The 27,300-nt window shown below is 41.8% G+C and overlaps 1 protein-coding gene across 3 annotated transcripts in view; it reads right to left on the reverse strand.

Annotated features, from left to right (window-relative positions):
* JAKMIP2 (janus kinase and microtubule interacting protein 2) overlaps nt 1-27,300 on the reverse strand; it is a 177,109-nt gene that overhangs the window by 38,178 nt on the left and 111,631 nt on the right. For all 3 annotated transcript variants that reach the window (XM_036894611.2, XM_036894606.2, XM_036894598.2), the window contains exons 3-7: nt 20,917-21,414; nt 13,907-14,116; nt 12,007-12,105; nt 1,404-1,550; nt 592-732 (exon numbers count right to left, since the gene is read on the reverse strand). In XM_036894611.2, coding sequence (XP_036750506.1) covers nt 592-732; nt 1,404-1,550; nt 12,007-12,105; nt 13,907-14,116; nt 20,917-21,414 — 1,095 coding nt within the window. The remainder of the gene's footprint in view (nt 1-591; nt 733-1,403; nt 1,551-12,006; nt 12,106-13,906; nt 14,117-20,916; nt 21,415-27,300) is intronic.

Consider the following 27,300-nt stretch of genomic DNA (forward strand, 5'->3'; position numbering starts at 1 on the left):
GGGGCAAAGAGGAGGCCCTAGGGCATCTAAAGGTCTTGGCCCACTGTGGGTAACACAGACCTTGACCAGACACAATTGGGAGTAATAACTACTCTACCTGCTTCCCCAGGGGCTGAAGTCATGGTCAGAAGATCTGGACTAGGGTTCCTGTTCCGTCATGTAAATATTTCTTAAACTACAATTATGTGCGAGATACTGAGTTAGGTATAGGGAAAGAGGCATATGGTCCTGCTATTGTAAGCAAACTATTTAATCTCTGAGCTTCGGCATCGTGATATTGGAAGGCAATGACAAGGTATATCCACACCACCTACCTACTTTTGTGACGATGCATTTGTTCTTTTAATGTGCTTTGCAAATATTATTTGTGTTACAAATTAGTTAACAAAGTATTATAAATAAAAATGTATAAAACAATTTAATAATAGGAAGTATTTTTGGAATTGAGTCTCTAGACGCTATTGACATATTAAACATACAAACTTGGCCTCTGGGGCTAACCCAAAATTATTAAGTACTTAAGTGTATGCTGATATCTTGGCTACTTGTCCTTGGGAACAGCTTAGGGTTTATAGGTTGAGCATGACCTACCCTTGTGAGCTCATCAATAATGTTTTGTTGCTCAATGACCTGAAGTTTTAGAAATTCTGTCTCTTGTTCTTCATTAGCTTGATCGAGGTCATTCAGAGATTTTAGTTTCTTCAGTGGTGGATGGGATGTTATTTTTTCTCTCTGAATTGGAAAAGAAAAAGTACAGGTGGAGATTTAAAAAATTCCAAACTTTAGTGGTTTACCTAGAATACTTGCAGAAACTCTGTGAGACTCCAGCTAAATTTGAAAATTGTTCAGCTCCACTATACGCACACCAAGTAAAACCCGCAAGTACATTTTATCTGCCATAAAAAGTTGAAATTATTGAGAATGTCTGCAGATCTGTATAGCTGTATTGTAAGTCTGCTGAGGAGTGCGTGCATTAGCTTATCACTTCTCCATACATACTATAATACAGGTGATGACATCTATTTCCCAGTAATAATGCAAGATCTTAGAAGATAAAGGGTCCCCCTTCTGCACAGTTCTGTAAAGAGCATGTTAGTGAAATTCTAGAAGGAGGTTTCCGTGGCAAGGAGCTATGTTAAACTTCACTTCACTGTTTGGAGCTTTGGGGGACATGCAGATTCCTGGAGACACTCAACTATTCTGCAAATTTAGAAACCCCGTAACACTCCAAGCGAGCAACCTTCTCTTGCTTTGTTCCTTAACAGTTCCTTGCTTATATAGGGGAAAATCCGAACTTTCACGAGAAGCACTGTATTCTAAAAATAAGTCGAGAAAGAACAATACGTCAGGCTAGTGGAGTAACATGAAGGAGGCTGCAGCTCGGTGGGGTCTGCGATACCCACCATTTCTGAATTCTCCTTGGTAACGGCTTTTAGCTTCTCTTCCATGCGCTGCAGAGACACCATCAGCTCATCGTTTCTCTTGGCGAGGCACTTGTTCCGTTCCAGAAGAGGTTTGCATTGTTTTTCGGTTTCCCGCACACGTTTTAACTGGGAAAACAGAAGTGACGATGTGTGCCCTGCATGTGGGGGCACACGGGGCGCGAGAAGGCCCCCCTGTAGGGCTGCCGTTGCTTCCCTGCCGGCTCGGGCCCGACCCGGGACACGTCCACTCCTCGCACAGGAGGCCGCGGGCTCCGCTCTCCGGGTCCTCCGAGGCCTTTCTTCACGGTGCTCGCGGCCCCCGGCGGTCCGGGTCCTTAAGGGAGCCGGGACTCGGCTGGGGAGACGCTCAGGCGGGGGGCGCGCCCCCCTGCGGCCCCGGCCCCCCAGCCCGGCGACCCCCCGGGCGCAGCCCCGCTGCAGGCCGCCCGCACCTCCCCCCGGGCCCGGCACCGCCGCTCGCCGGCTCGGATAAAGCAGCGCATCCGAGTCGCACGGCCACCAAGTGACGCAGCCGCGACCTGGATCCGTGGCCGCCAGGGCCCATTCTTCCCACCAGGGGGCTTATTGGGTCTCCAGACTCAGGAAGGCTTTATTTCAAGAAAGTTTTATTAAAAAAAAAAAAACTTTCAAAACTCTGTTGACACTTGCCTGCTTACGAGCGTTTCACTCTCACCAGGCCTGGGAAATGCATGACGGTGCTGTCCGCTGCCCATAACCAGGAGCGACCACTCTCGGGTCGGCCCGGTCCGTCTAAGGCAGGGGCCTCAGCCTTGGCACTCTGTCCTCTAGGGCAGGTATGTCTCGGTAGTGAGGAGCTGTCTTGGGTGTGGTGGCATGTTTGCCAGCATCCCTGCCCTCTGCCCACTGGACGCCAGTGACGCCCTCCCAGCTGGGGCGACCACAAGTTCTACAGATATTGCGGGGAGGGCCTCTAGTTGAGCATCGCCGGTCTAAGCGTGTGAGTGCCGTCTCGGAGACAGAGCAACACTTCCCCTTGGACAACCCAGATCTGAATTACACAGGTCCACTTATAGGTGGTGTTTTTTTTTTTTTTCAATGAACATATTGGAAAATTCTTTGGAGATTTGTGACAATTAAAAAAAAATATTTTCTTTAGCTTACTTTATTTTAAGAATACAGTATATAATATATCTAACATGCAAAATATGTGTTAATTGACTATGTTATCGGTAAGGCTTCTTCTGGTTCACAGTAGGCTGTTAGTAGTTAAGGTTTTGGGGGGTCAAAAGTTTTATGTGGATTTTGGACTGCATGGAGAGTTGGTGCCACAAATGCCTGTGCTATTTAAGGGTTGACTATAATTGTTGATAGTCGCCCCTTTGACTCTAAAACTCTCCTGTTTGGGTGACATATTTTATGGCCACTCTATTCATAATGGATTTCCATAGCAAACCTCTCACGTTTAGTTCATTCATTTCATACTAATGATTCTATGAGCAGGTACTGGGGTAGGGGTTTCCAAAGCAAGGAAAGTGGAGGGCATATCAGAAACATTTGAAAACTATGTTTAAAGTACTCACTCCTGTTTTTGAGAAGCTAATATCTTGGGAAGTGTTGGGGTAGGAGACTTAGCTACCTATGAATATTTGAAAAAGTTCTCATGATTCTAAAACAGTATTCCCCAACTCTATCCAAACCACCATCTGAAGACTTGCATTGTAAATCAAAGGCCAAAAGTAAATTTAGTTTTAAAAAAACAATCTCACTTAATGCTCAGTTTTGAGCTTTGATGCCTGAAGCATTGATATTAAATATTGAGTACATAAAGTACAAATAAATTATTCTACTAGGTTCAGGATTTTAAAACTTACCTCTTTTCTAGAGGTCAATGATGATGGTCTTAAATATTCAAACTTACTTATTATATGCTATTTATAGAAAATGCAGATAAACATAAAGAAAAGGAAATATCTGTAAGTCTACCATACCGTATATCAATAATCATGGTTCCAAAGTGCCCCCCAAAAATATTCCTTTTAAAAGGTACACCTTGCCTCAGAAGATTGGAGACTGACGAAAATTAGGCTTGGGGTGGATTAATGATTGTGCATTGAGCATTGACTACCCTATACAGAATTTTATTGTTGTTAACAACCATTTGATCAATAAATATGAGAGATGCCCTCACAAAAAAAAAAAAAAAAAAAAGTATACACTTCCAATGGTAAAATAATAAGTAACCGGGATGTAATGAATATAGTCAAGATATTGTAACAACTTGGTATGGTGATAGCTGGTACCTAGAATTGTCATGTATATATATGTTGAGTCACTATGTTGTACACCTGAAACTAATATAATGTAATACCGTGTGTCAACTACCCTTCAATAAAAAAATAATCATCTTAAAAAAAAAAAAGTACACCTTAATACAATAAAAGATGAAATATATATGTGTATAAAAATATATACACACACATATATAATGTAAACACTAAAGGGAAAAAATTTGGTATTATTTCAACTATTATCAAAGATTTTCAATCAAAAAAGTACTACTAGAGATAAAAAAATTCATAATGATGAAAATATATAATGAATCTTAATTTACATGTAACTTCAAATATATATATGAAGCAAAACTGACAGAACTAAGAAGAGAAATGGACAAATCTGTTGTGAGAACAAGCAGGCAAAAATACCAGTAAGGATATAGATTTAAAACAAGACTATTAATAAACGACTCAAAATGCATCGAGTAGTTGCTGAATATACCTTCTCTTCCTGTGAACACAAAACATTTCTAAAATTGACCTTGTGCTGGAGTCATAAAGCAAACCTCAGCAAATTTTAAAGGGATGAAATGATGCAAACTATGTTCTCTAACTATAGTGAAATTAAGGTAAAAACAGCAAAAAGATAACTCAAAAAATGTCCAAATGTTTGGAAATTAAACCATACATCGCTAAGTAACCCACAGGTTAAAGAATAAATTATATGATATTGGAGAAGATTTTTTGAACTAACTAGGAATACACTCTGACATAAACAACTTACGGGGTGAAGCTAAAGCCACACGGAGACAGATTTATGTCCTATGGTGCATATATTTGAAAAATGGAAAGCTGGAAATAACTCCTTTATATTAACAGCCACTATTCAGAATGTAAGATGTAAAGCAGAGAAGCAGGACATTTAAAATACAAATGTGCAAAAATGATGTAAAAAATCCCTAATATTAACACAAAGCAGCATAAAAGAAAATGGGCAAAGACCAAGCACAAATCATACAGGATACCCAAAAAGGCCCAAAGTGTCCCCCAAAAATGTTCCTTTTAAAAGCTACACCTTAATACAATAAAAGATGAACTATATATGTATATCTATATATCAAATAGATACTTGAACGGATACTCAGCCTCATTTCTAAGAAGGAAAATAAAAATTTAAATCCTACAATAAGAATGTACTTCACACCCACCAAAATGACTAAAATGATCAATTATCTTTGTATGTTGGCAAAGATGTGGAGAAACAGCAACTCTCATACATTGTTGGTGGGAATGTAACTTGTGATTGTGGAAAGTGGATAATAGCTGCTGAAGAGGACCACGTGCATATGCTGTGATCTAGTATTTCTGCTCCTTGGGATATTCCCACCAGAAATGAACACATTTTCTCACCAAAGACATGTAACAGCACATTTAACAACTTAAAACTGTTGAGAAGCAATATAAATTCCACTGACAATAGAAGGATAAATATATTGAATAACTGACCCCAAAACTACTAGAACTGATATCAGAATACAGCAAAGTTGCAGGATACAAAATCAACACACAGAAATCTGTGGCTTTCCTATATACTAACAATGAACCAACAGAAAGAGAAATCAGGAAAACAATTCCATTCACAATTGCATCAAAAAGAATAAAATACCTAGGAATAAATCTAACCAAAGAAGTGAAAGACCTATACTCTGAAAACTACAAGTCACTCTTAAGAGAAATTAAAGGGGACAGTAACAAATGGAAATTCATCCCATGCTCGTGGCTAGGAAGAATTAATATCATGGAAATGGCCATCCTGCCCAATGCAATATACAGATTTGATGCAATCCCTATGAAACTACCAGCAGCATTCTTCAATGAACTGGAACAAATAATTCAAAAATTCATATGGAAACACCAAAGACATCGAATAGCCAAATCAATCCTGAGAAAGAAGAATAAAGTAGGGGGGATCTCACTCCCCAACTTCAAGCTCTACTATAAAGCCATAGTAATCAAGACAATTTGGTACTGGCACAAGAGCAGAGCCACAGACCAATGGAACAGACTAGAGAATCCAGACATTAACCCAGACATATATGGTCAATTAATAGTTGATAAAGGAGCCATGGACATAGAATGGCGAAATGACAGTCTCTTCAACAGATGGTGCTGGCAAAACTGGACAGCTACATGTAGGAGAATGAAACTGGACCATTGTCTAACCCCATAAACAAAAGTAAACTCAAAATGGATCAAAGACCTGAATGTAAGTCATGAAACCATTAAACTCTTGGAAGAAAACATAGGCAAAAACCTCTTAGACATAAACATGAGTGACCTCTTCTTGAACATATCTCGCCGGGCATGGAAAACAACAGCAAAAATGAACAAGTGGGACTATATTAAGCTGAAAAGCTTCTGTACAGCAAAAGACACCATCAATAGAACAAGAAGGATCCCTACAGTATGGGAGAATATATTTGAAAATGACACATCCGATAAAGGCTTGACGTCCAGAATATATAAAGAGCTCACACGCCTCAACAAACAAAAAACAAATAACCCAATTAAAAAATGGGCAGAGGAACTGAACAGACAGTTCTCCAAAAAAGAAATACAGATGGCCAACAGACACATGAAAAGATGCTCCACATCCCTAATTATCAGAGAAATGCAAATTAAAACTACAATGAGGTATCACCTCACACCAGTAAGGATGGCTGCCATCCAAAAGACACACAACAACAAATGTTGGCGAGGCTGTGGAGAAAGAGGAACCCTCCTATACTGCTGGTGGGAATGTAAGTTAGTTCAACCATTGTGGAAAGCAGTATGGAGGTTCCTCAAAATGCTCAAAATAGACTTACCATTTGACCCAGGAATTCCACTCCTAGGAATGTACCCTAAGAACACACAATCAAGTTTGAGAAAGACAGATGCACCCCTATGGTTATCACAGCACTATTTACAATAGCCAAGAATTGGAAGCAACCTAAATGTCCATTGGTAGATGAATGGATAAAGAAGATGTGGTACATATACACAATGGAATACTACTCAGCCATAAGAAAAGGGCAAATCCTACCGTTTGCAGCAACATGGATGGAGCTGGAGGGTATTATGCTCAGTGAAATAAGCCAAGCAGAGAAAGAGAAATACCAAATGATTTCACTCATCTGTGGAGTAAAGAACAAAGGAAAAACTGAAGGAACAAAACAGCAGCAGAATCATAGAACCCAAGAATGGACTAACAGGTACCAAAGGGAAAGGGACTGGGGAGGATAGGTGGGTAGGGAGGGATTAGGGGGGGAAGAAGAAGGGGGGTATTAAGATTAACATGCATGGGGGGGTGGGAGAAAGGGGAGGGCTGTACAACACAGAGAAGGCAAGTAGTGATTCTACAACATTTTGCTATGCTGATGGACAGTGACTGTAAAGTGGTTTACAGGTGGGACCTGGTATAGGAGAGAGCCTAGTAAAGATAATATTCTTCATGTAAGTGTAGATTAATGACAACAAAAAAAAAAAGAAAAAAAGGGGGATTACTCCCTGATAGGATAAAACTAACTGTAAATCAATGATTAATGCATGCTTTAAATATCCTTAATTTTGATCACTTAAAGGGTGTCAGATGATTGGCTATGGAGGTACATTCTTCTGATAATATACCTTTCTCTAAAAAAAAAAAAAAAAAAAGCAGTTCCTGTGTGGTAACCTCCAATGAGTTCTACACAAGGGTATAAAGGGCATATAAAAGTGTAGGCAAAGGGTCTGTTTGTGTTTATACAGAGGATCAAAGCCTAATTGGGCTACCCCAAAAATGAACTAAGATACGATATGAAAGAGAACTTCCAACATCAGCACTCTCTGGAAGACTCATGCCAGAAGATGATCATCAAAAAACCCCAACAAAGATCCACGCACTGCTACAGCTGTAGATGCACTCATCCCACCAGTTCCTGGACTTGCCATGGGAATGAGGAAGGAGATATCTAAGCTGGCCTGTGCATACAGTAAAACAACAAATTTGACTGGATCTATACTGTTGGAACTCAACCAAGAATTAGGAGAAGTGCAAATTGTAGCGCTCCAAAATCTTACAACTACAGACTATTTACTGTTAAAAGAACATATGGCATGTGAACAGTCCCCAGGAATGGGTTGTTTTAATTTGTCTGATTTCTCTCAGACTGTTCAAGCTCAGTTGGACAATATCCACCATATCATAGATAAGTTTTCACAAATGCCTAAGGTGCCTAACTGGTTTTCTTGGTTTCACTGGAGATGGCTGGTAATTACAGATATGCTTTGGTTATGTAACTATACTCCTATTATGTTAATGTGTGTGTGCAATTTAAGTAGTAGCTTAAACCCTATACATGCTGAAGTTACTCTACAAGAAGATATGTCAAAGAAATAATCAATCTCCCCATGTTTTCTTCCGCCTGCTACTTCTATAGCTTTTCTTCTTCCTTCCTAATTACAACCCTTAAATAGAATTTGTCCCTCATATCGAATTTACTGAGTATCATAATTCTTCCAAGTGGTAAAGATACCTCAAGACAAATGCTGGGCATAGAAGCCATAGGGCACAAATATGCAAAGAAATAAAAAGCTAACAATTTCAAACAATAAGGCTTCTCTCTCACTTACCAACTTTACATTTCCTTGTATGGCCCTGGAAGATGACTGGTTAGCCAGAGACGGGTAAGATTCCTCAAGGGAGGAACAACCTAAGACAGGCACAGTCGCAGGGGGGCCATCAGGTGAGAAATTGGGGATCAACAGAGGTGAGGCTTAGAACCTCACCCCACCGTTCTGAGAGAAATCTTCTGCATACGTGGATGTTTTATTGCCCTGGTCTAGCTTGGATTAACACATAGTCTACAGGCACACACCTGATCATCTACATTTGCTCTCTTACAACTCTAAACTATGTTTTCTACCTTTATCTTGTATCTACCTACCACTTCAGCATTTTATTAAAAATAATAATAATAAAGAGAGAAATGTGGTATCCACATATAAATCAAGTATAAAAATCAAATGAGTATTCATATTTGAACTGACTGTTTATAGTTCATAATGCATGAGCAAAACCGAAGGTTTCTGTGATGGCTGCCCTTGTACTGTTCACCATGTAAGAACTTATTCATTATGTAAGAATTTGTTCTCCATGTAAGAACTGGTTTGTTATGCCTCAGAAGATTGGAGACTGACGAAAATTAGGCTTGGGGTGGATTAATGATTGTGCATTGAGCACTGACTCCCCTATACAGAATTTTATTGTTGTTAACAACCATCTGATCAATAAATATGAGAGATGCCCTCACAAAAAAAAAAAAAAAAGTACACACTTCCAATGGTAAAATAATAAGTAACCGGGATGTAATGAATATAGTCAAGATATTGTAACAGCTTGGTATGGTGATAGCTGGTACCTAGAATTGTCATGTATATAAATGTTGAATCACTATGTTGTACACCTGAAACTAATGTAATGTAATACTGTGTGTCAACTACCCTTCAATAAAAAATAATTATCTACAAAAAATAAAAAATAAAAAAATAAAAATCAAATGAATATTCATATTTGACCTGACTGTTTATAGTTCATGATGCGTGATCAAAACCGAAAGTTTCTGTGATGACTGCCCTTGTACTGTTCACCATGTAAGAACTTGTTCGTTATGCTTCAGAAGATTGGAGACTGATGAGAATTAGGCTTGGGGTGGATTAATGATTGTGCATTGAGCACTGAGTTCCCTATACAGAATTTTATTGTTGTTAACAACCATTTGATCAATAAATATGAGAGATGCCCTCTCAAAAAAAAAAAGAACAGAGAAAGTCTGAAGGGAGAAGAAGATGTGATACTTAAATGAAAAGTGAGTTCCCAGCCAGGGCCCGAGGGCAAAGTTCATGGAGCCTCCAAGACCCTGTATTCTAGAAGCTTTTGCATCTATTTGTTTTTAGTAGACATTACAATCTCCTTCTTTAGTTAGGGTATAGTTAGAAATTTACTTTCGTAATATTTCATTCATGGTCTCATCTATTAATGCTGGAAGCTAGAGACACATATGTAGACTAGCACAGCGTTCTGTGTGTCCGTCCTTGTGAACACACTGATAAATTTAGGGAGTTTTCCTGATTTTAGGGGTAGGGATTATCAGTGCTAGTAGTATTCTGTGTATTCTCAAAACTGGGTTCAGACCTAAAGTAAGCTCCTTGTGAAAAACACAAGGCTTAAATTTATCTCAGTCTCTGTATTTCCAAACATTTAACCCATCATTGCCAAAGACAAATTTCTCTGCATTCCAAAATTATTCCCCGTGATCAAGATTCCGTGTTTAGTCATCACATTTTAATAAAAAAATGTCCAAACCAAATATATAAGAAGGCTTTCTAGAAGGCAATTTGGCAATAGCTACATTGTAAAATAAAAGTAAAATTTATTTTCTGTCTATGAATTCACTGCTTAAGTATGTGCAACGATAGGTACACACCTATGTATTACAACCTTTTTCATAACAGAAACAATATAAATCCATCTTTAGAGGGCTGGTTAAATAAAATTCTGTGCATCTATAAAATGGAATATATGCAGTTATTAAAAAGAGTGAGGCATATGTCTAAATACTAACAATGAACATGGGTAAGATACATTGTCAAGGGAAGAAGTAGTCCATTTATATATTATAAGCCTATTTATATAAACAGAAAAATAATTTGTTTATATGCTCATATAAACATAGAAAATGTATAAAATATTTGAAAATATTTCATTTCATTGTACATTTTTTACATGTGGCTTACAATGTGCCAGGCACTATTCAAGTTCTCTATAAATATTAACTCATTTAATGTTCATGACAGCCTCTGAGAGAGGTCCTGTCACTGTCTGCATTTCAGATAAAGAGCTAGAGTCTCAGAGCGCTCAAGGTCGCAGCCACGGATCCAGCCCAGGCAGTCTGACCCAGCATCTCCTTAACCGTTACAGTGTGTTCCTTCCCTCCAATACCTCTAATTTTTTCAAATAAGCAGTGATTGTTTTATTTCAAAATTTAATATTTAATAAAGAAAAAGTCTGAACCCAAGAAAAAATATATATGTATATATATATTGAATAACTGAAAACAAGAGAGTATAAAAATAGATGAATTCTGGGTGCAGCATAATGGATGATTCTCAAAATGTAATGCTGAGGAACAAAGCCAGACACACAAGAGTAGTGACTGTGTGATTTTCTTCACAACACATTTTTTAAGATGGTGATGGACATCTATAGTGATAGAATTCAGTCTACTGGTTAACTTTAGAAAGACGGTAATTGATAAAAATGAACAAATGTAACTACATCAATCTAAAAAGCTTCTGTACAGCGAAGGACACCAACAGCAGAACAAAAAGGCACCCTACAGTACCCTACAGTATGGGAGAATATATTCATAAACGATTTATCCAATAAGGGGTTAACATTCAAAATATATAAAGAACTCACATGCCTTAAAACCCAAAAAACAAATAACTCAATTAAAAAATGGGAGGAGGATCTGAACATACAATTCTCCAAAGAAATATGAATGGCCAATAGGCACATGGAAAGATGCTCCACATCGCTAATCATCAGGGAAATGCAGATTAAAACTACAATGAGATATCACTTCATACCAGTTAGGATGGCCAATATCCAAAAAACAAGGAACAACAAATGCTGGTGAGGATGCAGAGAAAGGGGAACCCTCCTACACTGCTGGTAGGAATGTAAATTGGTACAACTGCTGTGGAAAGCAATATGGAATTTCTTCAAAAAACTAAAAATAGAAATACCATTTGACCTAGTAATTCCACTCCCAGGAATTTACCCAAGGAAACAAGATCCATGATTCAAAGACATATGCACCCCTATGTTTATTGCTGCACTTATTTACAATAGCCAAGATATGAAAGCAACCTAAGTGTCCATCAGTAGATGAATGGATAAAGTTGTGGTATATACACAATGGAATATTACTCAGACATTAAAAGAAAAGAAATCTTCCCATTTGCAACAACATGGATGGAGCTAGAGGGTATTATGTTCAGTGAAATAAGCTGGGCGGAGAAAGACAAATACCAAATAATTTCACTCATTTGTGGGGTATAAAAACAAAAGCTAGCAATCTACTTATTCACCTGTGTGGTGGTTATATGGGTGTGTCACTTTGTTCCTCTATTATTTATGCAACTTTCCTTATTCTATTATACTTCTATAACATCATACATACTTTTGTATGTAATAAAAAGCTTAACAAAAAATACAGTAAAAAATTCTGATTAGAACTTACCAATTCATTTCTTTCATCTCCAAGCAAGGTGTTTCTGTCTTCTAATTTTCTTATAGTGGCATTCAATTCAGCTATTCTCTTTTGATTTCTTCGCAAATCCTACACATGAAAATCAAAATGGGTATTACTTCAATGATGCTTTCCATGAAGTTTTGGAATACCACTTGAAAAAGGAATAGGCTCCACTCTTTTCATCTGGCTTATGAGGTGAGAATAAAATGCTCTTTTATTTAGAGAAGAGTAAATATTTACCCCCTTCTGACCCCCAGTATTCACCATGTAGGTTGAAGACCAAGTCTGGCTGAAAGTGCAAATGAATTCCATGTGACAGATACTCCCTGCAGCCCTGACTCCAGGCAGAGGGAGTGGCAGGTGGCTGGGTCAGCTTATCAGATCAGTGAGCTGTGAGCCCAAGGTCAAGCTGTGACTACAGGAGGTTCAAGGAGCATTCTTCCCACACCTTAGACAGATGTCCTGCCATTACACTTAGTCAAAGAAAGGAGGTAGGGATAGGCTTTGTGAATTCCTGCATATTCCTGGAGAAAAAAATCAGGCTGGCCTATCACCTTCATACAAAAGTCAGATGACAGGACAGCCTCCACCAGTATGTTTCTCCCGGAGCAGCTGGCTTCCCCACTGGCATGACTGCCGTAGATCACTTTACACACAGCAGCCAGGACTAACTCTATGCTCTAGAGTCCATAGGACCATTATACCCTTGCAATTATATTATCATCTTACATCTTGAGAGTGGTCATACTGTTAACAAAGCAGTTTCACATACATTGTATCTCTAAGATTCACAATATTTTAGAGGATTCAGCAGGACAGGTAAGACTCAGGGAGGTCTTGACTCATTCAAGGTCTTTTGGTTACTATCAACAGATCATAACTAACATGCACTGAATGCTAACTATGTGCAGACACTATGCCCAACATCTTCCTTCCCATCTCTTCTAAGCCCTAGACCATCACTGAAGAGCACTACTATATATTGCCTCTGTTTTACAAATGAGGAAACTGTGGGTAAGGAAATGATTTGCCTAAGGTCACAGCAAACGGCAGATCCAGGATTTGAACTAAAGGGTCCGACTCTAAAGCCCATTTTCTTGACAATTTTGCTGCACTGCAGGTGTCAATGGTAGAACTAAAACTTGTACCTGCTAAATCCTAATTTGGTACTTTCTGCCACCCACTGGGATATACATGTATATCCTAAATACCAACTCATAAATTATTCATTACTTAGTTCTAAGTACTACTTTGGAACCTATCTCTGTTCTTAAATAATACATTTTCATCTTTCAGCTACATAATTTGAAACATATAAGATATGAAAGTCAACTATAAACACGCTGATTTCAGTCACTGCACTTCTGAAAATCATTTTTCATACAAAATGATGAAAATCCAGGGAAATAAGTGGCAGGTTCAATCAGACTAGAAGCTTTCAGATGATGGTTATTAATGGTTTAGTTTTTTTATACAGTTAGACATTTTGACCCCTGTAGATGATAACCGTCTTTAACCACTTTCCAACTCAATTGTTCACACAAGGGAAAATTACCAGTCTTGGTGAAAGGCAAAGGATTTTCTTCTAATTTATGATTCTCTTAATAGGCTGAGGGTGGGATAGGTATCCCTTGGCTAGAGAAGTTCCATGAAGGATTTAAAAAAGAGCTGTAATTCTCTTGTGATCTGCTAATGCACGGCAGACCACTTTGCTGCCCATGAGTTTAGAAAACCCTGTTCCCAAGACACTAGCTGGTTTTTTTTTTTAGCAGCAGCAGAATTGATTTCTTTGTAGCAAACAGGAAAAGAGCTTAAGTGAAAAGTAAAAACCTGGGAGCTAAATAAAAGATGGCTCCTGAGTTCTTAACTTCAGTGTGAGTAGACTCACAGGACTGCTGCAGTGCTCGGAGCCATCGCCCGCCCGCCCTGGGATCTCTCGCTTCGGGCTGCTCATGTTGCACTCGGCCTCCTTGACCAGGAAGAGCTGCTCGTCCAAGGCCTCCTTCTGCAGCTGGAGTTTCTGTACGTAGCCTGTTTGGGTCTCCAGTTCCTTTTCCAGGGAAAAGATGATCCTGTCCTTGGCTTTGATTTCATCCATCTGAATTAAATGACACCCAAGACATTTTATTAACAATGCTGTAAAGAAATGCATTTTTTCAATGGTATGAGTTTCACGTCTTTTTGATTAATATAGAAAAAAGTCATGAACATGACAAGTGTACTTAATTCATGAATAAGAAGAGGCGACACTGTGTGATGAAGGGCTGTCTCAGGCTGCTCAGGTGTCACAGCCTGGGCACATGCTCTGAGTCAGTGGAGTGTCTGCAAGGGTCTGGGTTGGTTGGATGTGGAAAGGAAAGGCCCACTTTCAAACAGCTCATCAGGGCTGTGATATAATGAGCTATAGGAAGTATATACTCAGTCGTTCATATGACCAAATGTGTATTTCCCAGGTATATCTGGTCTTCATCCCCAGCTCCTAAAAACACTGCAGTCTTAAAGGTGGAACAGGGGTTCTGTCAAGTTAATGAGAGACTTCTAGACCCACCCAAGGGCGGGGGCTGGAGGCAGAATCAGCCAGTGGCCAATAATTCAGTCCGTCATGACTATGCAATGAAGCCCTCACAAACAGCCCTAAGAAGAGCCTTTTGCTGTCTCTGCTCTGCTCTGTCCTGCCTGCTGCGCTCGGCTGGATCCTGCTTCTTGGCTGGGGAGAGCTTCTGTGCCTGGGGCACCAGATCGCCTCCACAAGCCCCCGAGCCAGCCCCCAAGCACCACGGGGTTAGAAGCTCCTTTATTTGGGACCCTGCCCTGTGTCTCTCTTCATCTGGCTGTTAACTGGTATCCTTTACAGTGTCCTTTATTAAACTGGTAAATGTGTTTTCCTGAGTTCTGTGAGACGCTCTAGCAAATTAATTGAACTTAAGAGGGAGTTCGTGGGAACCTCCAACCTGTAGCCAGTAGGTCAGAAGCTGGAAACTGCCTGGGGCTTGAGACCGGTGTCTGGAGTGGGCGTGGAGGGCAGTCCTGCAGAACGGAGCCCTTAACCTTGGAATCTGGTGCTGTCTCCTGGCAGACAGCATCAGAATTGAGCTGAAATCTCAACACCCTTCAAGAGTTGCTCGGTGTTCATTATGCGTGGGAAGACCCCCCGCCCCCACATACTTACACACTGGAATTGGGTCCGGGAACCCGAATGGAGTTATACTACTATTACCGCTGTGTATAATGTCATTATCGTTACACATACATGTAGGGAAAAAATACACCATTGCATTTGGTGTCAGACGAGGAGGAATCACACGGGTTAATACAGACACACACCAAATACTCTACTAGAATGCTTCCCAGGAAAACTTTGCTGCTGCCTCCTGTTTGGTCACCGGTAACTGAATAAGCTGCAGACTTCCCTGCATCTAGTCATTCCCTAAGGCCTGCGCGTTTGCATTCTGGGGGTGAACCTGGAGCCAGGTCCTTCCAGCGTTCATGCTGTGTGGCTCTTTCCATCCGTGTCCGTATTTCAGAGTAGCCGGTTCTCAGTAGTCATTTCACCGTGATGGTCAGAAAATCATGGCCAGTACCAGAACAGGTGTGGAAAGCACCTGGCAACACTGGCTACTATTTCCCTCCTTTATCTGTGGGATCCATTTATTGATCCCAACGCCCATTTCTGCTACGCCTGGGCAGGGCCGCCAGAATATTTCTCAACTAAAGGATGTAAGCATTTAATACCAATTCCTTGGAGTTCCACTGGACTGAAAACTTTTTGCCATTCCCGGAAGAGGCCTAGTGAAGTGAGTGTCTGTGAACAGTTTCAGAAGCGAGCGCGGCCATCAGGCGACACCTTCCACCGTATTCCATGAGAACATTCAAAACAGAGATAGACACACGTAACAGAGACAATATCGTACCGTTCTCCTCCTTATAAAAATGTCTCCTTATACATAACAAATGCCTTGTATAAATCCTTCTTTGCTGTGTTCCGCAGACCAAAAAAAACTGCTACAGATTTTGTGTTAGAGTCACATTTTTCCACATGTAAATATCCATAAACTACCACTTTCAAGTAACAAGATTAAATTTTAGGTCAAGTTTGGGAAGGGATCGGGCTCAATTCTGCCTGGCCCTGTGATACCACCTGAAGCCTTGGTGGCTGCTCAAATACTGTCCTGTTAACTTGGGAATAAAAGCATTGTCTTTAACTTCTATTTCCTTGTAAAAGACTTGAATCCAGTGTTATTCTTAACTGAGTGGCACACTCATTTGTTAGACCTGTCATCTATGGCATGACAGACAGTCATCACAGTTGCAGATCTGCATGCTCGGAAATGGTCCACGTGTACCCTAACTACCTGAGGTTGCTAGGAAGCCGTTCCGTTACCGTGCATGTAATCATGCTCATCACCACCACCATCGTAACTATAATTTATTGACTTCTTACTACACTCAAGACACTATGCTCAGAGCTTTACATACCTTATCTCATTCATGGTAACCCTATCGAGTAGATTCCATTATCACCATTTTACAGATGATGACTGAGGGCCCGAAGGATTAAAAACTTGCTCACAGTCATATGGCTGTAAGTGGTGACACCTGATTTTAAGTCCAGTCTTCTAATTTTAGAGCCCATTCTACTTGGCACTCTGCCATCTTGACTCCGACATTATTCTAGTACTCCCAGCATTTTCCAAAGTGGTTTTCTGTAGAATATTCAGTGATTCGTGTTGAGGAGTCTCTATTACACAGTGGCTATAGGCACAGGCTCTGGCTTCAGCATAAGGAAAATCTTCCAAAGTTCTAGTTTTTAGATTGTAACGGGGTATATACCAGAATTCCCTGCAGCAAATTTCTAGACTGAATGGTTCCCATTTTTCTCCCTTTAGGTTCCAAAAATGGAGGTGGACATGGGGGTAGGGACAGGATTGAAAAGATGAAGACAAGTGCATCCGTGTTACTGAAAAAGTTTCCCATGGTATTCTGCTTGCACCGGATTTTTGAACCTCTTATAGATTTTACAGTTATTAACAAGGATTTCATCTCACTTCAGCAGTGTGCTGGAGAGGAAGTCATGGGAAACATAACAGATCAACAAGTGGATATACTTACAAATTTTACATGGAAAACCATCAACAAACACAAGTATTTCATGTAAAGCCTCCTCGTTTACCTGCCTGCCATCTCTGGAGTTCACAGTCCTGATTTCTTCTTCATCAGCCATTGTCCTTTCAAAACCCAAAGGCAGGGCAGAAACCAATATTTCTGCACTGTGTCTGGTCTTTACTGTCAAGTAGTGCAATAGGATGAATTGCAGACAAAGAATTCAGAAAGTGCGGCACAGCAAGGACGTATAGTCACAGTGTGTGTATTGCAGTACAAAGAATACAAAGAAAGTTACATGGGTTTAACTTTTTTAAATGTTCTATGGTGACCACTTTTTACTTAAAATTGAAATCCTAGCAATATTGTCCAAGGAATGTAATTGGAGTTCCTAGAAAATAATTGCTTAGAATCAACAGAAAGTGTAGTTTTTCCTAAGAAAATATTATTCTTAGAGAAGCATAAAGTACATGCTAATAGATGATAGTTAACTTGATATCATTTAATAGTTAATTCTCAATATAAATGCATGTAAATATTTACTAACAAGGTCAACCTAGGACATTACAGCTTTCCCACAATAATCACATTTGTTTTATTTTTAAGCACAGGGCATGAATGATGTGGCTTTTGCTCATCCATATTAAAAAGAAAAACCCAACACCATAGCGTTAAAGTTAAGTCTTGGAAATTGATAATAGCAAATAGCTACTTAGGAATAACGTCCAATTAAAAAAATAAAACTTGGACCTGCCATGGGAATGAGGAAGGAGATATCTAAGCTGGCCTGTGCATACAGTAAAACAACAAAATTGGACTGGATCTATACTGTTGGAACTCAACCAAGAATTTGGAGAAGTGCAAATTGTAGCGCTCCAAAGTCTTACAACTACAAACTATTTATTGTTAAAAGAACATATGGCATGTGAACAGTCCCCAGGAATGGGTTGTTTTAATTTGTCTGATTTCTCTCAGACTGTTCAAGTTCATTTGGACAATATCCACCATATCATAGATAAGTTTTCACAAATGCCTAAGGTGCCTAACTGGTTTTCTCGGTTTCACTGCAGATGGCTGGTAATTACAGATATGCTTTGGTTATGTAACTATACTCCTATTATGTTAATGTGTGTGTGCAATTTAAGTAGTAGCTTAAAACCTATACATGCTGAAGTTACTCTACAAGAAGATATATCAAAGAAATAATCAATCTTCCCATGTTTTCTTCCGCCTGCTACTTCTATAGCTTTTCTTCTTCCTTCCTAATTACAACCCTTAAATAGAATTCGTGCCTCATATCAAATTTACCGAGTATCATAATTCTTCCAAGTGGTAAAGATACCTCAAGACAAATGCTGGGCATAGAAGCCACAGGGCATAAATATGCAAAGAAGTAAAAAGCGAACCATTTCAAACAATAAGGCTTCTCTCTCACTTACCAACTTCACATTTCCCTGTATGGCCCCGGAAGATGACTGGTTAGCCAGAGACGGGTAAGATTCCTCAAGGGAGGAACAACCTAAGACAGGCACAGTCGCAGGGGGGCCATCAGGTGAGAAATTGGGGATCAACAGAGGTGAGGCTTAGAACCTCACCCTCCCGTTCTGAGAGAAATCTTCTGCATACGTGGATGTTTTATTGCCCTGGTCTAGCTTGGATTAACACATAGTCTACAGGCACACACCTGATCATCTACATGTGCTCTCTTACAACACTAAACTATGTTTTCTACCTTTATCTCCTATCTACCTACCACTTCAGCATTTTACTAAAAATAATAATAATAAAGAGAGAAATGTGGTATCCACATATAAATCAAGTATAAAAACCAAATGAGTATTCATATTTGAACTGACTGTTTATAGTTCATAATGCATGAGCAAAACCGAAAGTTTCTGTGATGACTGCCCTTGTACTGTTCACTATGTAACTTATTCATTATGTAAGAATTTGTTCTACATGTAAAAACTTGTTTGTTATGCCTCAGAAGATTGGAGACTGACAAAAATTAGGCTTGGGGTGGATTAATGATTGTGCATTGAGCATTGACTCCCCTATACAGAATTTTATTGTCGTTAACAACCATTTGATCAATAAATATGAGAGATGCCCTCACAAAAAAAAAAAAAAAAAAAAAAAAAAAAGGACAGACTTCCAATGGTAAAATAAATTAGTAACCGGGATGTAATGTATAGCATAAGGAATATAGTCAAGATATTGTAACAGCCTGGAAGGGTGATAGCTGGAACCTAGAATTATGTATATAAATGTTCTACCACTGTGTTGTACACTTGAAACTCATGTAATGTAATACTGTGTGTCAACTACCCTTCAATAAAAAATAATTATAAAAAAAAAAAATAAATAAATAAATAAAACAGCCCCTGTTAATTTTTGGAAAGAAGATCTATCTTAGAAATGACTAGGGATTGCATAGCTCTATTTCTTGTTTCGGATGTAGTTCCTGGAAAGAAGGCAGGTGAGTAATGCAGGCTGTTCCCAGTACGGCCGTTTTCAGCCATTTTCAGCCGTCTTGGAAGCCACGAGAGCTTCCCTCATCCATGTAAAAGCCCAATGGCATTTTATAAATGGAAAGCCCACAAAAATACGCTGATTTTGGAAGAGTTCATAATTTAGAATATTTTTATAAGCATCAAAGAAAACAGGAGTCATTGAATAGACACTCTATATGTGTGAGGCCGAAGAATCCAGTTTTTATGAGAAAGGTGATTCCAAACTCTTTTACATTTTACCATTCTGACTCTGGCTGGGGACATCCATCTATTTACCTACCCACCTACCAACGGACGTATATTATATTTTGGATAGAACACTAGACAAGGGGTGGGTAGTGTTTAAAATCCTCTCATGAGAAACGTCTGAAAACAGCAAACCCTACAGAACCCCTGACACCCGGAAAGGGAGCGGCTTTGCACCCCACGGCCCCCTGACACCCGGAAGGGGAGCGGCTTTGTACCCCACGGCCCCCTGACGCATAGAAAAGGGGCGGCTTTGCACCCCACGGCCCCCTTACACCCGGAAAGGGAGCGACTTTGCACCCTACGGCACCCTGACGCCCGGAAAGGGGGCGGCTTTGCACCTTACGGCCTCCTGACACCCGGAAAGGGGGCGGCTTTGCACCCTACGGCCCCCTGACACCCAGAGTGGCTTTGCACCCCACGGCCCCCTGACACCCGGAAAGGGGGCGGCTTTGCACCCCATGGCCCCCTGACACCCGGAGTGGCTTTGCACCCCACGGCCCCCTGACGCCCGGAAAGGGGGCGGCTTTACACCCCACGGCCCCCTGACGCCCGGAAAGGGGGCGGCTTTGCACCCTACGGCCCCCTGACACCCGGAAAGGGGGCGGCTTTGCACCCCACGGCCCCCTGACGCCGGGAAAGGGGGCGGCTTTGCACCCTACGGCCCCCTGACACCCAGAAAGGGGGCGGCTTTGCACCCTACGGCACCCTGACGCCGGGAAAGTGGGGGGCTTTGCACCCTACGGCCTCCTGACACCCGGAAAGGGGGCGGCTTTGCACCCTATGGCCCCCTGACACCCGGAAAGGGGGCGGCTTTGCACCCTACGGCCCCCTGACACCCAGAGTGGCTTTGCACCCCATGGCCCCCTGACACCCGGAAAGGGGGCGGCTTTGCACCCTACGGCCCCCTGACACCCGGAAAGGGGGCGGCTTTGCACCCCATGGCCCCCTGACACCCGGAGTGGCTTTGCACCCCACGGCCCCCTGACGCCCGGAAAGGGGGCGGCTTTGCCCCGGCCCCCCGCGCCGGGTCACTAACCAGCCTCCGAATGTCCCGCTCCGACTCCCACTTGATCTTGGAGATGGCCTCCTGGTGGGACTGGTGCTCGCTGCGAAGGTCCCCGGCCTTGATTTTGTCCGCCTGGATCATGTTGCTCAGGGCCTCGTCCACCTGCTTCTTGGACGCCTTCAGGTCCGCGATCTCCTGCAGGAGCTTGAGGCGCTCGGCGTCGAAGAGTCTGCGGGCCTCCTCCCGGGCCTCGGCGGTGAGCGCGCTCCTCGCCTTGTCGCCGCCGCCGTCGCGGAGCGCGCACAGCGCCGCCCGGAGCCTCTGGACCTCGGCGTCCCGCACCTTCCCCGTCCTGTGCATCTCCTGCTCGTGCTGCTTGAGCAGGTTCTCCCGCACGGCCTGCAGCTCCTTCATCTTCTCCTCGTGGAGCTTGGCCCTGAGCTCGCTCACCAGCACCGTGTGCTTGCGCTGCTCCAGCTCGCGGATCCTCTTCGCCTCCTGGGCCTTCTCCCTCTCAAGCTTGGTCACCTGAAGGCGGAGAGACGACAGGGTGAGAGGACATGCGCCCCAGGGCAAGGCGGCGGGCGCCCCTGCGCGGACGTGCAGCTCAGGCCCCGGGATCTCTTAATTCCCCATCTCTTCGCTGCGCCCTGAGGGGAGGGGACCACGGGCCTTAGAGCAGGCAGGCAGCGTGTGAAGGGAGGAAATGCCTGGGGGTGCTTATGCCACTTTGTTCAGACAAACGTTTGATGTTCTGGGTGGGGCCTTACTATGCGACATCGGGTCTGCAGACTAGCAGCACAGGCGCCACCCAGAAGCTTGTCAGAAATGCAGGACCTGGGGCTCCATCCCAGGTCCAGAATCAGAATGTGCACTTTGATGAATCCCCAGGTGATGGGCAGCACGTGAACACAGGACAGAGGGCCCTAAGGGCTTTCACCTTGGTGAGGGGAGGCCTCAAAACTTCACCTGGAGAGCTTCTTAGGTCACGCAGCCCTAGCCAGGTCCACACTGACAGAGGTGGGTGTCTCAGGACGGTTCATGGTTCAGCGTTATGATCAGACTGATCAACTGGGGACAAAAGTGATACTCTGAAATATTTTCCTTCTTTTTTTTTTTGGGAGAGAAGATGCTGTCCGACGGGGGGAGGGCGGTGGGGGGGCGAGGAAGATGGTGGGTGTGTCCTCAACCTGACCTTTCTTACTGGGGCAACTTGTTTCCACCCCCAAACTTCACACACACGCAGCAGCTAAAAGAAGTGCAGCGCCCTGGGTGCCCTCTCTGCTAATGGCGGCACTGGCTGCTGCTATTTCCGGGTGCCCCACGGATCCTTCTCCACCCCCTCTCATCTCCCTTTTCTGCTTCCCCATTAGGCCAACGCCCCAAATAGTTAAATAAAGTATTCCAAGTGTTTACCTTTCAGGTATTTTGGTTAGAAAAAATCTTCTGTTTTGTCACATTTCCAATGATAATATAGGTGTCCTGATAGATTAGCAGTGGTGCTACCTTAACCTGGTCACGAGTCCAGCTCCGATTCAATGGATCGGGGTGGGGCCCTGGCATTTGTAGCTTGAAAAAGCCTCTCAGCTCCTGTTCTGTTGTCCTGCTCTCCCCACCTCTGCGGCCCTTGTTTCTCTGGCTCTGTTGTGTGAACACGTGTCTCTCTCTCTCTCTCTCTCTCTCTCTCTCTCTCTCTCACACACACACACACACACACACACACAGAGTAACCTGGACAAAGGGAAGAAGAATGGGACAGCCCTAGGAATAATATCTAGTTGAGTGATTCTGAGACTCTGCCATTCGTAAAATTGTAGGGTTTGGTAAATAATCCTTAGGAACCTTTCCACCTGAAAAATGTTAAGATTCAAACTCCTTATCAAAACCATTGTAATTAAAATGTAAAATGTCCGAGATTTTACTTACCTTAACAGTTTACCTACCTTTAGCTAGAACAGGGTTTTCTAAGTCCATGTGGCATTTTATGAATATTTTATTTGAAAGGCACAACGATTATTCCCATGTCAATTATTTTGAAAGAACTCAGGGCACAAGGAGACTTGGTGAGATAAGGAGCCCCTGGTCTTGCTCCTTTACTGGGTGCCTATTAACTCATTTGCTCTAGAGCTGTGCCATCTAATGGGGTGGCCACCAGGGACACGAGGAGTATCACAAGTCTGAATTGAGACTCACTGTCAGTGTGAAACACACACCAGATTTTGAAGACAGTGTGAGGTGAAGCATGTAAAATATCTTATTGATAATATTTATTTTGATCACATGTTGAAATTATGATATTTTGACCAATTACGTTAAATTAAGTAAACTATTAAAACTAATTCTCAAAAATGCTAATTCAAACAGGTATTTGTACACCTATGTTTATTGCAGCATTATTTATAATAGCCAAGATATGGAAGCAACCACCATGTTTATAGATAGATGAATGCATAGAGGAACTGTGGTTCATATACACTATGGAATGGTACTCAGCCAAAAGAAAGAACGAAATCTTGCCATTTGCGACAATGTGGGTGGACTTAGACGGCATTAGGCTAAGTGAAATAATTCAGACAGAGAAAGACAAATACTATATGATTTCACTTCTTTGTAGTGTATGTAAAAAAAAAAAATGAACAAACAGAAAAACAGAAATTGATTCATAAACAGAACAAACTGATGGTTGCCGGAGGGGAAAGAGGTGGAGGGGATCAAGAGTTAAAAACTCCCAGCTGTAAAATAAACGAGTCATGCGGATGAAAGGTACAGCCTGGGGAACATAATCAATGATATTTCAGGAACCTGCTACTGTGACAGATGGTAACTAAACTCATCATGGGGAGCGTTTTGCAATGTATAAAAATGTTGACTCCCTCTGTTGTTATACCTGAAACTACTACAATATTATGTCAGCTATTCTTACATTTAAAGAAAGCAAAAACGAATTGTTTCTTTGTAAGTTTTAAAATTGTGGTTGCAAGAAATTCGAGAATCACATATATGGCTTCAATTGCGTTTCGTGTGATATTTCTCTCGGACAGCATTACCGTAGCGTTCTGGGAGGATCATTTTAGTGAACCCAGCTTGCCCTACACTGCTGGTGATATTCTCTTAGCAAAGCCCAGTTCTGAGCCGATTTACGTTCCTGGTCAAGAACCACCCAGGGCTCCTTTATGTTGTGAAGTAAAATCCCAACACCTCAGCTTGACCTTTGAGGCTCTCAGAATACTTGGCTGCACTTCCAGTTCCCATTCCCCCTCCTCTCTCCCTCTCCTCAGCTGCCCCCCACTCCACAGACAATCACGCTATTTTCTGCATGTACCCTGCATCTTCCTGACCCACCCCTCCCTCAGCTCCTTTTGGGGTTGAGGGCCAGCTAGATGCCACCCTGTCCCGTCACCCCTGCCCTCTTCACCTAGGAGCAGACTCATTTCTCCTGCCTTGGTCTTCTCAGGGCACTTTGCTAACACCTCCTTACCTCTCCTTTCCAAACTTTTCCTTTATGGTATGTTTTAGTTGGCACTTGTCTATCCTCACTGTTCCCTTCCAACTCCTACTCCAGACTGGACGCTCCTGGAAGGATGCCAGCGAGGCTTGTTCCTCTTTGTTCACCCAGAGTTGCCAACATAACACAAAATAAGGAGCCCGAGAGCAAGCGTGGAATGAAAGAATGTGTGCCAGTGTCTCCCTGGCTAGCACCCTATCCGGAGGCAAGAACAATATATCCTGTCATACGGTTTAGGGGACAGAGGCTTGCAGCGTATCTGGAGCAGACCCTCACCCTTCCATTCTGTCTAAAACAAACACCCCTAACATAGGAGAATGTCTACTCGCCCTCTGATCGATGTTCCTCTCAGTGCTTCAGGAAGGACAACCTGAATGCTATTCTCCATTTTTCCAGAATGAACTAAAGCGAGCAACTTCTAGACCATGGGTGGGCAAACTATAGCCCAAGGGACAAATAGTTCCTGTTATCTGTTTCTGTAAATAAAATTTTATTGCAACACAGCGATGCCCATTCATTTGCATAGTGCCTTTGACCTGCTTTTACACAACAGTAGAGTTGAGTAGTCTCAAAGAGAATGGACCACAAAGATTAAAATATTTACTATTCTGCCCTTTTTACAGAAAAAGCCTGCTGATTCCTTTCCTAGATAACAGTTTTTGAAAAGAGGGGCCCCATTTTTCACTGATTTAGGAACTCTGATCATTTACCTTCCATCAAGGACCTTGGGAAGTTAACTTTGGTTCAAGTGATAGGAAAGCAGTCATCTTCAATTTCAGCAGGATGTATTTACACTGGGCACTTGGAACAGCATTATGACCACAAGGGCTGTTGGGTAACAAGTTACTAAGGAGAATTCTAGCAACTCTTCTTACAACAATGAAAAACTGTAGTAAAAACAGACAAAGGATAAGGAGTTCTAAGTTTGCATTTCAATTTCAGCATCTGCTACCTCTAAGAAGAGGCTGCTTTATCCTTCTGACGGTCTTTGATTACACTTAAAAAATATCTGTAACAGAGTTATTTTTAAGGTTAAGTTAGGAACACACAGTAAAGTGACCTGCATGGTAAAGTACTATGAAAGGTAGGTTGATATGACTGGATGTGAGAGGAGAGTCTCATGATCTAGGATTATTTACGTCAAATTTTCTGCAGGTTCTTTAGATTGCATTACTCTGTGGTTCTGTCAATTCTCTCAAATTATAAATACTAATCTTTCAGGTACAGATTGGAAAGAAGATCAATGAAAAAATTAAAAAAGCAAAAATGCAGGTGTATGGAAAATATATTGCAGCCTGAAGACAAGAACAAATACAAACACTGGCCTTCCTGTCCATTCCTGGAGTAATCCACAGAACCCAAAGAAAATTCAAGGGCATTGAATTACATCTGGCTTTTTTTTGCAGGATTTCTATGTATGGCTTCTTTTTTTTAAGCTTGGGAGGCGTTTCACTATGAAGGAGACACAAAGGATGCGACTGACGTTTGGGAGGAAAAAAGAGTCACTACACATCCTGAGGTAGAATCATTTTCTGAAAATTATTTGCAGCTCCAATTGCACCACTAAAGAAACAGACCTTAATATCTTCATGTTATTCATGAGAATGAGCATTACAGAAAGATGAAGAACTGTGAAGAACAAGGAAAAAGATAAAGATGATAATACTTGGAGCTGGAAAAAAATATTTAGTAGAAGAAAGAATCCATTTTGATTAATGGAAATGTTTTATGGAGAACATTTGAGCTGGATCACTAATAGTTTGCATTTACTCTTTTATTACTACGAGTCAGGCACTTTTCTAAAGGCTTTACACCCATGGGTACATTTCACCTCCTCGGAAACTCTGACGTGGGCAGGATTCGTCCTGTGGTCATTGTGAGACTGAGATAATGTATCAATAGTCTTTTGGAAGGGCTGAAACACATGGGAGATTAATAATCATTAATAAAGGGTAGATACCACAATAGCATAATTTTGATGACTATTGTTGTATATATTAATATTCTATCATGCAATGCTGCATTAATACCACCACAACATAAATATAGGAACCCATATTATTGCAAAAAGACTATTACTATTATTACATTATTAGGGCTGTAATAACTACTTTCCTAGTAGAAATAGATGTTGGAAGGCAAAACTGGGCCTCCTCAGGATGCCTTGTGTTCCCCGGCATCTAATCTTGACTTGGACAACATCTGGGTGCGTGCATGCAGGAGGAGTGGGGTGCAGGGTGGGACAGGGCAAGGGGTAAGCACTGAACAGACCTTTGAATGATACAGCTCCCAGGCCCCTCACAGCTCAGGTTCTGTGGAAGGAAAATGTCACTCGGAAAATGTAATCCTGCCAGAGAAAGCTTCCACAGTGACAGAAGGAAGAAAATTCACAACTGCTCCACACAGGCCTCACATAGTGGTTTTCAAAGGCCAGACTAGAAATACAGCGTAACTTCTGCCAAGATAAAGATGGTAATGTTTGACCTTAGAAGTCTAGGATTAAAAACTGAACAGCCCCATCAAAGAGAAGGAGGGCTGGAAGGCTATCAAGGCAAGATAAGCTACCATAGCTTTGGTTTGGATTATCTGCACGGGGTGTTCCAGACCTAAACTCACAGTAGGCTGGCAGGGCTTTCCACCAGTGCTAAGCAGCTCTTAGCAGGAGATGTGAAGGAGGGAAAAGCTGCCACTATCAGAAGGTCCCTTATCAGGGAAATTTTACATAGCATGGGAAGTACATGGCCTTCTATTTTTTAAATTTCTTGCTTTCAGCCACTTAAGCTTCCTGAAAACAAACTAAAGGTGCAGAAAGCCAGAAATACCATACCCTGAACTGGCCCTGAATGTGGAGGCTCCGGTGCAGTCACCCGAGGAGGAAGGTGGCTGATTTTCTGCGTGTCCTGGCCCCA

The sequence above is a fragment of the Manis pentadactyla genome, chromosome 13, assembly GCF_030020395.1.
Source record: "Manis pentadactyla isolate mManPen7 chromosome 13, mManPen7.hap1, whole genome shotgun sequence".
NCBI lineage: Eukaryota > Metazoa > Chordata > Mammalia > Pholidota > Manidae > Manis > Manis pentadactyla.